Raw genomic sequence first — 18,852 nt, forward strand, 5'->3', positions numbered from 1 at the left:
TCAATTTATATTTCTTTAATCTACAGACATATATCATTCTAAATTTGACCTTTTTTCTAAATTATTTAAAATAATCCTATTATAAAATTAAAATTTTCTCAGTTAAACTGTGCGTGAAGATGCTTTATTGGTCTTTTTACAAAGAACTTCAGCTATTATATAAGTTCAATTAACGTCTATGTTTACAAATTAACAAATAATTAAAATAAATAATAAATTTGCAATTTAAGAACCAAGGACTAAAAGGCCGCCAAGGAAAATCTGGTCTAAAATTGAATTTACCATAAACCAACGTTCATTTACGAAAATTCTATTGCAGTGGAAAATAATATTAATATTATTTTAAAGGAAAATAATATTTAATATTATTTTCATATTCAGATTGAAGATATTGACGGTCGGTGAAACATTAAAATATAATTCCTAGTAACCGTTGCAGGGAAGAGAGGATAAAAGGAACCGCGACCATGGCAACTAAACGCAGAGGAGCGGATGTATGCAGGAAATCTCGAGCAAACAGTGTGGATGAGGTAGTGGCCCTCTGCGTTCCTCTATTGTACACGCAGCGATTTCTCGCTCCACCTCTGCGGTGGGACTCTCGCGTCGAGATATTGCATTATCAGGCGCATTACATATATCCTCCGCGGGGGTAAATTTCATCACGAGGGTCGTGCTGACCTCTCTTTCTCTTGGAATAGTGCTGACCACACTCGGGTGCGCTGCCAGTGACCACACACACTCTCTCTCTTGAGTTGCTGAGATCAGATGAATAAAACATTAAAATGTATATAGCAGGAGCCAACCAAACAGAGCAGCTATATAACTCAAGGAGCGAACCCCTTCCCCCAGCTGCTGAAAATGAGAAGAGAAAAAGTGGCGGAATTTTGGAAATCGATTTTCTCCGCTTGAGTTCTTTTCGAGTGCTCTGCTGAAGAGGCCGTCTTATTTTTTTCGGAAAAGTAGTACGCCGAGTGTACGTTGAGAGGAAAGGAATCTCTCTTGATGCAATTTTGCTGCGGGAATATAGAATTGTATCCGCACAAATGGATGTAGATCTCGCAATTGTTTTGATTTGATTCATTTTTCTATTGTCATGAGAAATAAGGAACATGGCAAAGCTATATTTAATGCTCTCTCTTAAATGGATCAAATTTGTATATTTGAATTTATGGATGATGTATTATTTGGACTGAAAATGTATATATTATAATATAAAATAAAAATATTAATCTGAAATTAATTAATTTATCCTCAGAGCAGTAAGTTTAAAAATCCTCCTTTTAGTGGTAGAGATTTTTTTTAATTTTAAACGTCTTCAGGGATGACTTGGATTAAATTCCTCTTTAAAGAAGGCCTTCCGCTTATTAAAAGCGCTTGGAGCCAATTGATGTGCACAACCAACTTTGCTCGATCATTATTCTTCTTGAACGCTGGGAACAAAAAAGTTTCGTGCCGCCCACCCTTTCCAAAGTTAATCCGCACTGCTCTCCGCGCGTTCCACATCATCCACTTTGCCAAATTAAGATTTAATTACAATCACTTTCTTCCCCGCGAGTAATCCTGCAGAGCAGTGCAGAGAATAATTTGATAACTACCAAAGCATTGAGATTTATATCCGACTCGAAAATGATTTAATAATTTTAAAAGCGGGGTGGCCCGACTCTCCCTCGCGTCGAAAGTAAAAAGTGCAAATCTCCGCGTGCACGTCTCATCTCCTCCGAGAGATTTCCACCCGCTGAAAGTCATAAGCAAATTGATTTTTTACTCCACCGAAAATTTCTTCCTTCTGCAAGAAAATTTGTCAACGAAATTTATCTTTTCCGGCGTGGAGGGGAAATGGAAAAGCGTGCGGGGATTGCAAGTTGAATTTTAAACTCGCGCGGAGGCGGCAGTCGAGCAATTTGCGACCCACACGTGAGTTACTGCCTCTGCTCAGACGCCCTGTCAATTATAACTTCATTCCATTCTTTCAGCACATCTGATACGCTTGATGTAGGCGGCCGCTCTAATGGCAGCTCATTTTCGAAACTTTTATTCGCTAGAATTTCGTCTCCTTGCGCATGGAAAAGAAAGAAAAACGGCGGCGGCGTCTCCCCTAGCTTTTGAGAAAGAATACTTATTGTTGCGATTGTTGTTGTTGGGGTGCCGAGGAATGGCAGCTGCGAAACCAACCCTCCTAAGAACAAGGTTGTCTCCTTGTTGTAAATTGTAATTCCCTTTATATGCTGCATAAATGTTGCAGTGGCCGGGTGGCTTTCCGTGGGTGGCGCGTGTCTGCGTTTCCTGCGCGTGTCGAGGTGCATGACACTTTCTTTCCTTACTTTTGCCCTTTTTATGTGCGCACTGCACTTTGCATACCAAACGCAGGCGGACGCCAAAGCCAATTTGGGAAATGACAGAGAGCACCGCCGCGCGTTGATCCACTTTATTCAAACGCGTTAGGAAGGACACGCCGACCCCAGCAGTTGGAGAATTTAAAATTTTATACGAGCGCGGGGTGACACAGGGTGCGGTCAATGTTTCCGCGTGTTTACATTTATACAAGATTCACAATGATGAAGATTTGAGAGGGAGTGTGAATGTCAAAACTTTCCTGCAGCAAACATAAAACCATGATTACCACCTGATAATAACTTTTAAAATTAAAAAATTGACTACGCTGAAACAAAATTTTTTGTTATTAAAATTTTATTATTTCATTTTCCACAATGTATTAAAGTATGGAAAAAATATTACTTTAACCATGACGTGCATGATAGAATGCAGATAAGATAAAAATAAAATAATAATTTAAATATTCCACGAAATATTATCATTATAATTTTTTTTATGTATTTACTCCAGAATTTTCACTTCAGTCATTTTTTAAAAATCATTTTTATACTCACAAAGTTTGAACATTTAAATACAATTTTTTATATTGAGTTTGTATATCAATTAAAAGTTTGATAGTATCAAGTAAAATATTTTTTAATTCTAGGTGCCTATACATCATCAATTTTATCTTTTTTTACAGCCAAAACTATTATTTATAAATTTTACAAAAATGCAATATTTATCAATTTTTCGATGATATTAGTTTAGAGTGGAAATGACGTAAGATTTTACGAACTCGTGAAGGAAGACTCACAATGTATGTGATAAGTGATAAGTTTCTGTGTGCCTTAATGTTGTGTGAAAAACACATACCATGAAAAATTATTTGCAAGGGGAAAGCTGCCGCTAAGTAGCCAAATTACACTTTGCAAATTCCGGCAAAGCCTCGGTGCATGAGCAAGTAAAAGTGTGGGCAAACTTTATTCCAATACTCGGCACACGGCGCAATAATCCCTTTCGGCCAAGTTTTCCGTGCGCGCTTCTTTTAATCCTAATTCTCTCGTCTCGCAGCCCTAAAATAATACCTTTGGCACGTCTATGGGCTTCGAACTTTTACCCAATACAACAACACATCAAGCAAGCCGTCCCTCTTGACCAATATTATTAAGTAAGAGGCGCGCAAGTAATAATGCGCGCTCCTCGAGAGGCTCCAATAACACGAGTTAAGAAAGCAGAAAATGATATTTGGTCTCTCTCGTTGTATAAAAAATACACTTTAGGCACCGCGGGCGGCCTGTCGATGTAAGGATTCCCGCTTTCTTTCTTTCTCGCGTTAATGACAAGCTGCTGCTGTCCATCAATACACGCGCCTCCAATGTGATCGATCATGTCAAGAAAGGTATATCTTATATCATTGTACAGGGCTAATGCTCCTGTCCAGAAAACACGGTCGCACCGAGAGGAAAAAAATGAAGAGCGCCTTTGGCAGGTGGACAAGGAAAAATTTTTGATGATGCCAACACGTCTCGCCACCCTCTTTTTAATATCACACAAAGAAGGACGCCAGCCAGCAGAGACGCGAGGATTTTCGGATTGCCAGCAACTTGACAACAAGATCCCTAGACTCGGTCCGTCAGGAATTGGCGTGCGGAAAACGGGCGGAAACTATACACTTTCCTTTCATCTTTCGCTCCCTTAAGTGGGAAAGTAAAGAGGATTCGCCTCTATTGTGACAATGATTTGAAGGCTTATTGAAATGAATTTTCAATATTTTTGTACTTGCTTAATCAAGAGAAATTTGCGTACAAGGGCAGTAATTAATTTCCAGCTTACCTGTGAACAAAGTTAAAAAAATTTAGCATAAAAAATAATTGTTATTTATTTTGGGCACAAGAAAAGCACGTTATTTTGTTCCTTGAAATCAATAGCACCTCACAAGGGGGTGTCCAAGCGTCAAGTTTCCCTCGGCTTGTTTGCCCAAATTCCCCAATTAATAAATTTCGTAATTAACTCTCAAAGTCCCTCTTCAGTCCCAAAGGTGCATTTTTAATTAGGGAAGAGCATCCTCTCTCCTCTCTCGCCCGACGGGCTCTGCTTCCTGTTTGTCTTGGGAAGTCGGGCTTTGTGGCGTCGGAACAAGAGCAGCTCCACCCGAAAGTGTCATCATCGTCGTCACTCGGCGTCTTAAGTTACAACTCAATAGGCCAGGAACGGGTGCGTTGGTTATGCATGCGGGCCAACCCTCATCTCGTATGATATGCAGAGAGGAGCTGCTATGTCAAAAACAGCGACGGCACACTCAAGTGGTTGCTTGGCCGAAAATAATAAAACACGCTTGCATGGTAAAGAGACGAAGTTGCAGGTCTCTCATTATCGATCAGGAAAAGAGTAACCCGATCGGCATTATCCGTCCGCAGGAAGTTCCGTCGCCTGTTCTTTTTTACACACAACCAAAAGGATCTTGTGGTGAGCGTCGGTGCTCTTTTTTTCAGCGAACAATGTTCGTGGAATGATGCTGCGACACACATTATTCTGAACCCATTAGTGAACTACTTAATAAAAACCATGGGCCTGGGAAAGTGCCGGGCGGAGAATGAGATGTTTTATAAGCGGTAGCAGGAAGGCTAATTAGAGCTTTGAAATTTTTGATAATAACAAAAGAAATCAAGACAATGGTTTCTTTCTTATGCACAAAATTGTTTTATTCACAAAAAGGTTAATATGATTTAGTGTGTAATTGTATGTATGCCACTAACAACGTTATCTGCACACTCTAACAAAATAAAATATTAATTGCAAACATTAAATAAATTAAATATCATTAATAGTTTGATATTTGAATTGCTGCACTTTCATAATATCAAGCGAGCAATAGATCAAATAATTTATCTAGGTGCAAGCAAATAAATTTTAATGCCTTCTCAAGTCGTAAAAGAAATTTATTTATCTTTACAACATCCTCTCCTGCTCCACCTAAATTTGAGCTCATTTCTCATATGCAGATTCATTTGACTATTACACACTGTCTGACTTAAAATAATAAAAATTACAATCCGAATTTTTTAAATATGCGTTTTTTGTTGTTGTGCGGGTTGCAAAGTCCACTGTTCCCATCGAAAAAAGGTAAAAAATAGCGATTTTTACAAAAAAAATTATAATTTTGGACAAATACGATTATTTTTACCCTGCTTAAGATTTCCCATCACAGTTTACGACACCATAAAAGTTTATTATTGAAATTGCAATGCAGAGGCAAAAAAAGTCAAGTGAATGGTGACCAGTGATGAGACGAACGCCCTCATCAAAATAATAAACAGCTTGGAAGAACTTTTGTGGTTGCCCGACACGAACGACCCGAATCAACCGTCCAAGTCCGCATCACTCAGGGGATCAGCGAGCCGATGAAAGATTCCCATTCTCGCTGTGTCGCGGGGTCAGATCAGTTAAGAATGAGTCACTCTCTTTCAGTTAGATCTTGCGGATAAATCGAAAGCAGCAGACAGCCGTGAGCCGCCCATTCATTTAATTAGAGCACAAACCACACATGCCCGCTAAGTACGTAATCAAATGAAAGCGACAGAGAGGACGCGTTTCGGGCGGGCACCACCTAACTTGATGGGGTAACACAATATTGGCGGGTAATGAAACCGAACCGCGCGAGTCCGGAAGTGGTCGGAACTGACGTCGTACGCATAGACCCCTAGCTCAAATTGTATGTATATGGCAAAGGAAACTGGCAATTTCCAAAGTATCGAGTGGCATGCGCCCGTCATCAAGGTAATCACCATGCAAATTGGCCCCCAAGTACACGGCGTAAAACGTTTTCTCTGAAATCGAATTTCTTTTTCTTTCTCCAAGGCCATTAGTGGAAATTTCGGTAATTGGCTTTGTTCTTTCCGTGCCTGCGTGCAGTTACGACGACTAATAATTTAAATCCGACGTGTCACATCAAAGGGTTTATATAAATTTAAACCGACCGACGCTATAGGGGTATCGAAATTTATGCCTTTCGCCCGCGGTGCGGAACGAATTTTTCAATCAACTTTTTGCGCTCATCTCCTCCCTCGCGCTGCGGATGCTGCTCTCTTGATGGAATATTTATGATATACCGAAAAAAAAAAATATAATAAAATGAATATTCTCGGGCCGCGCGTGGCGAGTGAAAATTAATCAATCATAGTGGCGACGGGGCGGTTCGTTTCGTTTTTCGGAGGAAACTCCCCCATTATTCGAATGATTGAGGAAATAAAGAGCAGAGAATTTGTTAGCTGCCGACGCATAATACATTTGTGTACCTCATCACACACAAGCACATACAAAAACCAGGGGTAATCCATTATAATGGCGTTAGTGTAAATATTTGCCGCCCTTTTTTGTTCCGGCCGCCGTTTTTACCGATGTGCCGGGATTATTCGGTGATAATTCTTTTCTGCTGCCACGTTTAACGTGATTAGCATGTGGCTCGATTGCTCGGTCCGGCGCACCCGTTCGCGCGCGCTGTTTATGCAACTCTCCAGCAGCTGAAGTAAAAAAGAGCCGTGTGTGTTTTGGGGTCCGGCGTTTGATTAATTCCGTGAGCAAACAGACCACGCTGCTGCTCGGATTTCAGCAACAATGGAACAGAGTGGCGGCGAAAGAGAGAAAGGGAATATTTTATGCATGAATTTTTGCGGCGGGACGAACAAATTGAATTAGTAATGTCTGGAATATCATTTTTCGGAATAAAAAAGAGAGAGAAAAGAGGAAAATAATGGTCGTACGGAAAATGGCAGATTGCCAGAAATAAAAATTGGATCAAAAGAGATAGAAAAGAGTGAGCTAATTGGGAAGTGAAAGGGGTACAGAGGGAATAAAAACTCATTCTCTCCTTTCTATCGTTTTCATTGCAATTAAAAATTATAAAAAATAATTGCACATCTTTTTTTGTTTGGCTTTTTTTCATTTATCGTTTGTCCAATACATATCTTTGCTGTTTATTAAATTTTAAAATTCAATCTAAAAAATTTTAAAAACAATTATTGCAAAAATATTTCTCCTTTTATCTTTTGGCGGGAAATAAATATATTTAACGAAGTAAGGTTTACGCTCTGTGATAAAGCCTTGAAAAGTTTTCCTTATTGTCTCTATAAAGATAAAAATTAAGGTTATTCCATGAAATTGGAATTTTAAGAGGGAAATTTCAGACTACTTGCAGGTAAGCTCCTTAGGGGGATGAAATTGAAAGTAAATCCTAATAAGAGCAACCAGGCAACAATGCATCTTCAGTACAGCTCGCCCTCAATGCTTTATTATACACAAAATTTTACAGCTCAAACAAGAAGCGCAGCAGCAGTTTGCGGTCTCAGTGGTTTCCGAGCTCCTATTCCTCCGACCAAGGGGGCGAAGGTTCAAAGGTGAGCAGGAATATATAAGGTGCGTGTGTGTTCGAGTGCACACGGAGCGAGATAGAGCTTTATATCTCTAGGATATCAGCCTCTTTTAAGTTATATCTAACAGCTGCCACCGTTTGCCTTTCTTTTTTAATAAAATGCTGCTCACTCGCTCGACTGTTTGAATCTGCGCTGGAATTCGTTACAAAACCGGCTTGAGGAAGAGCAGCAGCAAAATGCTGCCGCGGACAAGATAAAATAAAAAAAAGGGAAAAGGATGGTGGAGCACTTCGGTGTTTGGTGGGTGGAACACGCGGCTAGTGAAGCGTGCTTTAAACAAAAATAAATAATTCAGCCGGCGTGGCATTTCACAACTGATTCCTTCCTAAAAAAAGAGTCCGAGTGACACATGAAGTGGATCAACCCTAACTGTTTCAGGGCAGTGAAACATCACGTATGTTAAAAATACATTAGAAGAATGAATTTTCTTTTTATTTTAATTATGATACTACTTGTTTACATATTTTAATTGATATATATTGTTTTTAACTGATGGATATTTTATTTTCAATATTAATTTCATATTTTCCCTTTTTTAATATTATTAGAAAAGGAATTTGTCAACTATGTTTTATCTGGCTTTGACATGTTAAAAGACAATTCAAAAACATAACCAGAGCTTTAAAAAGAACCCTTGAAAATCTCTACTTTGGGCACTGAAAAGCAAAAGTATACAACAAAGAACTTTTCGCGCTTTTTATAAAAAAAAAGAGGGCTCAACTTTCACCGTGCCGTGAAACAACAATCTGGAAACTCAACCCTTTGACACTTCAAGCAAAACATTGTCCCCTTTGATGTTGCCGTAAAAATGCATGCTAATAAAGCACCGTTTCCGCAACACGCGCATTATTTCATGTCACACTGCCCTTTCACGGCAGACGCATCCTCTGCATGTTTTCGTCTCGCGTTTTTGCATCTCGCAGTATTTCCTTCTTTTTCGCTCAAATTGGATTTGCAAGCCGGAAAAAAAATATAAAGCCGGCAGACAAACCGCAGAGAGCTCTCTAGGATAATAACGGCAGGCCCGGAATACATAATTCAGCACATCAAACAACTCGGCTGCGCCGCAATATCTCCGGGCGCGCATCTTGTTCGGACGGGGGTGCCTCGGGGCGCAGGATGCATTCGCCGGAGACAAAACTAACTCTTTTTATTCATGCATGGTGTTTGTTTGGTCGGGGGCTATCAAGGTACGGAGCACACCGACCGACTCCTTCAAATATTTAAGACTGACGCTTTTCAACCTTCATGAGCGATGGGCATATCCAGCAAGGGTCGGGAGTTTGAGGGCGGCAATTTGCACGAAGGTCTGTCTCTCTCTCTCATTTCTCTTGACGGCACCAGCAGGCGTGCATTTATTCGGGCAGGAATGAGAGAGTCGTATATATTGCCGGCAGCAGTATTACCCTCACAGGCATTTCTTCCAGCGCACAGGATTTTAATCAAAATGCTCAATGGATTGAGCCTGAGTGAGTGTATGTGAGCGAGACAGTCGAGCAGGCAGCCGGCGTGCGAATTTTATTATTTGGCACGTGGGGCTAAATTATCAGCAGACGGAGCAGAGAGAAAGAGCTCCAGAGGATATTTGAATAATATTTCTATTGAATGGTGGAGAGGAATGTTAATTGTTGTACTTGCATGAATTGTCTTGAGCGAGCGTGCTGCCAAGAGGAATACTACAAAGCTGAATGATTGTTAACAAAAATCATTTAATACAATAAGTCCATCAATTCCTCTGGCTATTATTGCCGTTTGTCGTTTATATTTGTGTGTTGTCACATTATTGCATTTGTCATTAAAATTAAAAATTTATTTCATAAAATTTAAAATATGTAATATTATAAAAAAAAAAAAAAAAAAAAATATTTTTACATTTTTTCATTTTTCTTATATCTTATGATATCTTACTTATGCAAAAATTTTAATAATTTTATCATTTTAAATCTTTGTGAGTTGGCATTTTAGTAGAAAAACAATAAATAATGCTAAAAAAAATTCAATAAACTTATAAACTGCAACAATAAATTAATTCCAGCTAGTGTAGAAATAATAAACATTGCATCTGTCACTCATTTAAATTTTTTTAACATGGGATATTTGACTAAATGATCATGTTTCAATTTCAAACAAAAAGATCTTATTTAAAAAATCAATGACCTTAAAAATGAATTTTCCTACTGAGTTTTCAGCTTCTATGAATTTCCAAAAGTGCAAAAGGATTATCATGATAGACAGCAGGGAAAATGGAAATCTTTGCTAACATAACCAAATCCTAAGGGTCTCGAAACGCAATCAGATTGTGCACGAAAGTGAATTAGCAGTCCGCCTGTCTATCTAATCCTCGGCCGAATCACCATCCCCTTGCCAGAGTGTCACATCATGTGTGCATATTATTTATCACATTGTGCTCTCGCCGCCACGCAGACAAGCAGCAAGCCTCGTGCGACAATGCGGTCGCCGCAAAATGAGCAACAACAACAACGGCGGAATACATAAAGCGGTATGTGCTGTCGATTTTCGCGCTTTCGGTCTCGCCCCCTGGCATACAACGAGCGGCTCATGACTCTGGAAACCGCGCGTCGCGAACAATTAATGTCGCTGCACGCAACAATGCAACATGACGCGTCGTCTTGCATGCACGCAATCTGCATCACATTTATTTGATGGAACAGGGGAAGTGAAAAATTGTTAATAATTGTAAATTTCAGTAAATTTTACTCGAGATTCTGTTTTATTTTGTGAACTTTGAAGAACAAAAAAAGAACACAAAATTTAAGCCACTGATGAAATTTTATTTAAATTTTTTTAACGTCATTATTTGTTTGCTATAATTAAAAAAATAATTAATTCAATTTTTCACTGATTGTTTTTGATACTTAAAAATAAGGTGTTATCAAACATTCATTAGCTGTTTTTTTTATAAATTATTCAAACATCACTATTTGAATTGAATCCATCGAAATAAATGGAATTGTTCTTCTCCTTCAAATTATTTTCTTTCTCACTTCCCCGCCGCAATAAATTTTATCACGGGGTTGGAATCTCAGATAGTGTGTTAGCAGGGGATGCGCCAGCAAAGCATAACCGCCCCAAGCCACCATTCTCAATAATGAGTTTCCAATTTTTCAATGACTAAGCAGTGCACTGCTCTTTTGTTGCCCTGTCCGCGTGCAGTACAAATGATATCGCCGGGCAATAAATTCAATACAAATCCAGCCGCTTCCGCGCCAATATGCAATTACAATGCATACACACTCTCTCTCGAAATTTGAGTTTTGTTGTTGCATTAAACACGAACGAGAGAGAAATTAGCTGCATCAATAGCAATAAAAAAGGTGCGTACAGAGATGGGTGGGGGCGAATTGAGAGCAAATTTGTAACGCACTCGCGGGGGTCAAACGAAATTAGATCGGGGCGATTGTTTGCTTAATTTGTGACCCTTTGTATTTTATTTCAGATGGGAAACGAACATAGGGGTGCAGGCAGGGGTGTTCATTTGAACCTTGTGAAATTCGTTTGATGTTTTTGTATTTTCATGGTTCATTCTTGTTTTCCAAAATTTTCAGACTCCTTCTTTTGGTTCAAATATTTTCTGGACCCCCTTGCTAAAAAAACTTTCAATTATCAAAAATCGGATTTTAAAAATTTTTAAAGTGAAGAAAACTTGCTTTTCCTCATTGGAAATTTGGTTATACTCAAAAACAAAACAGCTCGACCAGTTTCAATCACGGTCAGCGACCCTATTTCATGAGCAAGAAGAAAACAAAGAAATCAGCAATATTTTTGTTATTAAATTATTTAATGATGTTTATTTGTCCACATTGTAACAAAATTTTTAATTTTTGTTTAAAAATGGCTTTGGAATTGTTGGACAAAACGGCACCCCTACCAGAAACTTTGCTCTCTTATTTTGACTTGATTTGTGAAGAATAAACAACAAAAATAACAATATTTTGTTAAAACTTCAGAGTATCAAAAAGATCCGCCGCAGTATTCTGATTTTTGTACTTGCTCGTAAAATAGGGTCGCAGACCGTTACCAAAACTGGTATGAGCCATTTATTTTTGAACAAAAACAATTTTCTGCAAGATCATCTCCTTGAGTGCCAGTTTCTTTAATTAAATTAAAAATTTAGTCACTTTAGGCTTGCTACAAATTTGTAAAAAAAAAAACATATTTGATTTATTTTTTTCTGCGCAGCGAATAAAATCGAGCTTAACCTTTGCCACCCAATTTGTAGTCTCATCAAATAGACTCTGTGTTGTGCGTAGCTGAATGCTATTTTCCAGTTGAGCGGTTGAGTCACCGCCGTCGGAGATGACGAGCCCCCGACAGGTATAAGCAAAGGCGCCCCACTATAGCCCTCTCTCATAATTCTCTGCTCTATTGATGCAGTTGATGAGGACCCGGGAGGAAAAAGCCTCTGCCTGCTTTCAACCCTTTGTATCGGCCTTTTTCGCACAGCATCCGAAATAGGCAGGCACATCTGCCAGCCGCCTTTTTGCGCCTCTCACTCTATAACTCGAATCCGCCTACGGTTTGCATCGACAGACTACTGAATGGGTGATGTCGCGGCTGTATTATTATTGGAACCCTTTTCATCGGCACCAGTGCGACGGCGATAATAACAATATAACACACTGTGTATGCGCGCGACATCAGACTTTTAATCTCAACTCGCGATGAGTTCGTTGAATGACAGAGTTTGAAAGGAGTAGGTAGGTGGCTAAGGGGAGCAGACGCGTCGGATGTGAATTAGAATTTGTGTGTCAAAACCTCCATTGAATATTTTATCAACGCCCTATAAAGCGCTTAAGTAGAATCGTAATTCTGTTTAAATTAAATTTGAGCTCATATCCCATGAAGTGGAGATTTAATCAATTTAATTATTTATAACAAACAAGTCAAGATTAAAATTACAAATATCAAAACTTGCCTTCTATGACTGACAATGAGGTTTAACAACAAGAAATTTTATTTAGTTGCAAAGGAAATTTTTTATTTAATAAATTTAAAAAAAAACTGATTAAATAAAAACAATAAAGTTTAATAGCATAAATTTTATCATGAAGAGCAATCATGTTGAGTTGGGAACTTTGGAAACAAATAATTTATTGGATAACTGAGTATAAATGGAGTTACAATTAAAAAATTCATAGTGTACTGTGATTTAAAATTATTTTTATTTAAGAAAAATTAATTGAAATTTGTAATAATCAAAATTAAATAGCCTTTTCCATGGTCATTTGTGTTGATTTTAAAATCTAATAATTTTTCTAGTGATTGTGAATTTTAAGAAAATTTTATTGTTTTTCAATTAACTAATTTCTTTTGATAAAAGCTTGGTTAAATCTTTATTTAAATTTTAGACTTATAAAGTAGATGCAAAAACAGCTTACCAACGACTTCTGAATTTGACGCACAAATGATGGCGTTTATTTCATTAAATCAAACCGACGCACGCTTCTGACAATCCACCAGCTTTGTTCCGCACCATATCTGCAGTGAAAGGCGAAACCAAAAGCTCTAGTTGCATAAGAGAGGCCAACCCTTTCATGTGGCCGTGTTTTCTTTTAATTTCTCTCCCGCCGGCGCGACTCCTTATCGAATCATCCTCCGGCGGGTCTGTTTGCAGTCAGATAAATGAGCCGAAAGTATGTATGCGTTTTTCAATAGGGGACGCAATTAATTTGCATGACAAAGGACACCGCGACCAATTATCGCAATGAAATTTGTCCGCCTGTATAGTGTTCGTTTTTACCTGCCGCTGAGCAAACACACAAATAATGAAAGGACCTTCATGGCAAATGGCGGCGCGGTTGGAAAATTGCACCGTTTTATTACTCGGATGGGCGATAAAGGGTCGCTTCCTTTTTTTATTATTAATTTTTTGTGTGTATAATATTTTTATAACTCGGCCGACGCGAATGTTTATTATTTCCAATAAATCATACTTACAAACTAGAAAACGTCAACCCCTTTTTTCATATGTGTGCACCCTTCGCTGCCACCACGTTGCTGATGTTGGGAAATTGCACGTATTTCGCCCGCTCGCGCTATGCTGGCGAGGATTCCATTCGCTTTTTTCACTATTTACGACCTCAGGTTTGGATGCTTTCCAACAGCTGTGACTCATGGGCCAGGTTTTCCGACTTTCAAGGAAACTTCCACCAAATATATGCAAGGGTATTCCAAAAAATTTGCAGTAACCATTACTTATTATGCATCGACAAGTAATTAAGTCCATGGGATAAGGAGGAGTGTCAAATTTTTAATTGGAAAAACTATTTAAATAAATCTTTTTTTCATTCAAAGACAATTTTGTGACATTTATTTCTCTGAAATTTCATTTTCATTAAAACTACATTTTTTAATGTAAACGTAAACAAAGATAATAAAAAACTGATTTAAATAATAAAACGCTAAATGCTTGTAAGAAACAAACAAACTAAAATAATTAGATATACTAACAGGTATAGGTGGAATTTCATTTAATTATTGATAAGCTATTATTTATTAATGGCCTATTTAAATATTATTTTCAATAAAAAAAACTTGAATTCGCAATATTGCACCTTATAAATTGACTTCCATAAATTTTGTGTCAACCACAAATGAAAATATTTTGCTTACAGTGTAAACTTTTAAGCACCAGCGTTCTTTGAAACTTTTTAATGACCTTATTGCCGCTCTCTCTGCATTATAGAGCATGCGGCGTCCATTTCCAGGCGGCTGGATTTATTATTTCGGGCGTCACTTTGATGAAGGATTATTTAGTCTGGAGCCGGTGGCTGGTGAAAAATGGCGGGCGCAAAATGCATGATTCATGTCAGGGGCCACCGAGAAGAGCACCGGCCGCAATTTTTCTCCCCTCGGCCCCTAATACAGGAATATATACCGTCCCGCACAACATCTGTCCACGCCGGGCCCGTTCCCCAATAAAAATCAACTCGAGTGCTTTTGATCTCACCTAGGTCGAAGGTTTTTCTCTCTTTTTTTTAATAAAAAGCAACACCCGAATGGAATTGAACTTCTGCACCATTCGCATCTCTGATGACTTGGAGACGCCCGAAAAAATTCTTTTGCCGCGGCTTGTTTGATGTTTGTGCCAAATGGAGGAAAAGCTGAGAGGCGCCTCTCCAAATTAAATTTGCTTTGGCCATGCTGGCAATCTCCTAATGATCGAGCGTATATGAACGTATACGGTTGAGGTCGGCTTTAAAGCGACAACGAGACGAGACGTTGATAAAAACAAAAACAGGCCTGTGACGGATTTTTTCGCTCCGCTTGTGGACTCAGCAGTCTTTTGACTAACGAGGCTGCAGCGGCAGTAGGCAAAACAAACTCATTACCATAATTATTTTGCGACGCGATTCTTTTTGCGGCCGCCAAAAGCAAATGAAATTCTCGTTTGGCGCCCCAACGTCATTAAATTAATCTTGGAATCAAGTGGAAGAAGTTATGCCATTGTTTATTTAGTTAATATTAGAATAATTTTATAATTAATAATAAAAAAACCTATATTTTGATTATATTTCTAATAGAATTAGAAAATCATTGTGTATTTTCTTACTTTTACTTTATTTTTGAGTAATTGATGATTATTTTTAATACTTTTTTAAATTAATGATAAAAATTATTTTAAGTTATATTATTAGACTCTCTAGTTTTTCTTGATAAGTAATTTAAATTTTTTAGTTATCAATATCGTTTTGAGGCAATCCTCACAATAAATGTTAAATATTATTTTTTCATTAGTGCATTTACTGCTTTAGAAATTGTAACTAATTTGACGTCTTAGGTACCAATTAAATTTAATCAATTCTTCATTAACTTTGAGGGGGGGAAATGTAAATTTATAGCTTATTTGCTTACAATTCCAATCAAATGGAGCAAAAAATAGATTTATTAGAATAAAAGGGCTTGTGGATCATTTATCTATCGTGTAACTTTTCAACGGTTAAACCCAATTTGCGTAAATAGTGCGCTAAAACTCATTCATCAACTTCCTCGTTTACAGGAAGAGGCAACTTTGTGCTTGCGCGTTACACCATAGTGCAACAATAAAGCACCGAGATTCGGCAGCTCGCGGCTATTGAACCTTCGCAATTGCTGCTGATTCTCTCACGCCTGCTCTCCGCCGTTTTCCTGTGTTTTATTTTCTACGTGACGCCGCTCGAGCGTGATTTACGGCTGTTTTCGAGAGCGCTGGAAATTTTCACGCCTGCACATGTCGATCAGAAATAAGTTTTTCGTCGATTGCCAAAAGTGCTCGACGGCGACAACAACCTCAAGAAGCAATCATTTGCATGCATACCAAATTCTCACGGGAAGAAAGATGCAAAAAACAGAGGCGAGCGTGAAAAAAATTTAACCATCTGATAGAGTTTTATGTACCGTTTAGAGAAAATTTTCGATAAATTTCACTCGTGTTTTGAATAACGCCTTCGTACTCCTCAAGTTTGATTATTCGCAGCATGGAAAAAGAGCTGCGAGAGAATTTACGGCCGCTTTCGATGGTAATTCCAGCAATTATTGGCGAATTGCAAATGAGTTTGGCAAACTGCGGGCTTTATAAAAGCTGCTACTCTGTGCTGTGCTCGGATGCTGCTGCTGGAAAAAGGGCAAACAGCCCGGCGTGGCGGTCGAAGAGTTGGAAACGATCCAAATGAAACAAGCCCCGCCGGCTTTTGCTATATTTTATGCTATACACTTTTAAATACTATAACGTTTGCAGATAATACCGTCTGAAATAGGGCTTGTCAATATTTTGAGAAAGGAGAAAATAAACAAATAAAAATGTACATAACATTCAGGCAGCAAAATTAAGACTGTTTTGTAAAGCTCAAAAGTTGTAAACTTGTGCTTTTTAATATGTATTTATGGTCAGAACAATTGCAATTTTATTCTAACAATTAAAAGAATTATTTCAACTTAATCGTAAATAAATTTTAAGATAAGTTAACTTAAAAGAGTTTAAATAATTTCATTAGATTTAGCACTATTCTTCTGCTATTATTCATGATAATGTCAAAATTTTTATTTTTTTCTCTCTGTAGAAAATCTGTATTAAAATATAGTCAAATAAACAACAATAAATAATTTTAACAATTGTAAACTTTCAAATTATTATTATTTTGTGTGTACATAATTTATTTATTTATAAAAATGAAAAAAATGATATATTGTGAAATTATTTCCGACTGCAAGTAAATTTTGCAATACTTGAGCGAGCAGAAGAGTCTGGGCCGTAATAAATTTAAGTGCCCGCCATCCGCAATTACATCGTGAACGCGGCGCGTCATTTATTTTTACCATACTAGATGGCCTTCACCTGAGCTCAGGTAAGAGCAGCCAGTCTGTTCAATGCGTCAGGTGGGAAACGAAAGGCAGGTGGGGGAGAAACTCGCTCTCGCTGCTTCCTCTCTCTCGCTTTTTGTTATTGTCGATTTGAATTGGACGAAAAAAGCTCCAAAAGTCACGACATTCCGGCGGCTTTGGGCCGCGGGCGATCGGAAGCTCTCACGCAAAACCCGCGGATTTTCCTCTCGCGATCGTGCGAATTTCGCAATGCGCTGCGAGTGATTCATGACGCGCGATTGCCGTTGGGAAAAATTAAGGCGTGGACGATTCGTCAAAGTGTCACTTCCAACGCTCCATTTGCGCGGATAAATCGGTCAATTACGAATCGAGTTTGCTTAATTTCAAGCTCGGCTTCTCCTGATCGAGTGACTAACTAAAGGAAAAGCGAAAAATCCAACGAGTTTTTGAGTGAAGAGCGCGCGACACGCAATAGAGTCAGAGTCAACAGACGTGCACCTTATCTCCGTTAGATAAAACACAAAACTCGTCAGACAAGCAAAGAAAAATTGTCTAATAATCATTAAAATAAACAGGAAAAATATTATAGTAAAATAAAAAATAAAAAATTAAAATGAAAAAATTCAAACCTTTTGTTGAAATCAGCAGAAGAAAGCAGACGAAAAAGTGAAGTTCCCGCATTTTCAGCGAATGAAATTTGTCGAGATTCGGCAGGGAAAGTCCTTTCGGCGAAACTGCCGTGGTCAGGCCGAAGGTGGCCCTGAACAGGGTGTTTGGTTGACTTCGGGGCGCGCGCCACTCGAACAGGTCGTCCCGCGGCTGCGGCAGAGGCGATGGTACGATGTGTTCGGCGGAGAGAGCGGCACTACACTCACTCTTCTCGTTGGCCGCCTGGAGAAACCAACGGGCCAAAATGGCACCACCGAGGTGGCGCTGCAGTCGCACACATGCTGATGCCTCGCTCGCTCGCTGCCGGCGCCGACAAGTAAATAAGATAATTGAGCACCTAGTGACGTCACCGCTAGACAATGTTTAATTGAATTGTCGTGTCGCATGGAACGAATGCGACTCGTCAACAGCCTCATTCGACTCTGTTTGTTTGCTGGACTTTTTTTTCGGTTTATGGATTTTAGTTGCTGAAATGACGAGCACAAATTTATTGCTTTATATTATACCAAGCATAAAGTTCCTGGATTTTAAAGTACCAAAATTCGAAAAATAATCATGGATTTTATATAAAATGCATTTAGTATTTAACAAAGCTATAGTTCTCTTATTATGGTAATTAAATTATTGTACCAAGAATAGAAATTTTCAACAAAATGCGAAAAAATGTTTGTAGTTATTATTGTTGTTTATTTTTCCACATTGTTACAGTACAATCGTGATAATTTTTCTTCTCATTTTTTTCCATAATTTAATTACTTAGTCATGACATGAATAAAGAAGTAATACATAATATTACTATAGCAAACAGATTTTGTTTAACAAAGTATTATAATTATGTATTATATTATAATAATTAATCATTTTCACTCGCAACAAAACCCTTCCATCTTATTCCTGATTAGATTATAAATAAATAACTGGATTAAAAATTAACAATGGAACCTATAAATATTATAAAACATTATTAGAATCCACCTTCCTTTTTTTGTGCATATACTTATTTCCGTCTCGCAGTACAATGAAGTTTTAGGGGCTTAAGTGGAAATTGGAATGGAATGGTATTTTTATCGGGGTGAGCGTTTAAAAGCATTTCAGTACAGCCGTGTTGGGCTTTAGT

At 38.2% G+C, this 18,852-nt stretch overlaps 1 protein-coding gene across 2 annotated transcripts in view; it reads right to left on the minus strand.

The window, feature by feature from the left end:
• LOC132202086 (fasciclin-2) overlaps positions 1–17,957 on the minus strand; it is a 79,032-nt gene extending 61,075 nt beyond the window's left edge. For both annotated transcript variants that reach the window (XM_059628794.1, XM_059628793.1), the window contains exon 1: positions 17,696–17,957. In XM_059628794.1, the coding sequence (XP_059484777.1) occupies positions 17,696–17,747 (52 nt within the window). In that variant the 5' untranslated portion in view covers positions 17,748–17,957. The remainder of the gene's footprint in view (positions 1–17,695) is intronic.
• Between the last annotated feature and the right edge of the window lie 895 nt (positions 17,958–18,852).

This window comes from Neocloeon triangulifer, unplaced genomic scaffold (genome assembly GCF_031216515.1).
Source record: "Neocloeon triangulifer isolate White Clay Creek 2 clone unplaced genomic scaffold, ASM3121651v1 ptg000014l, whole genome shotgun sequence".
NCBI classification, from domain to species: domain Eukaryota; kingdom Metazoa; phylum Arthropoda; class Insecta; order Ephemeroptera; family Baetidae; genus Neocloeon; species Neocloeon triangulifer.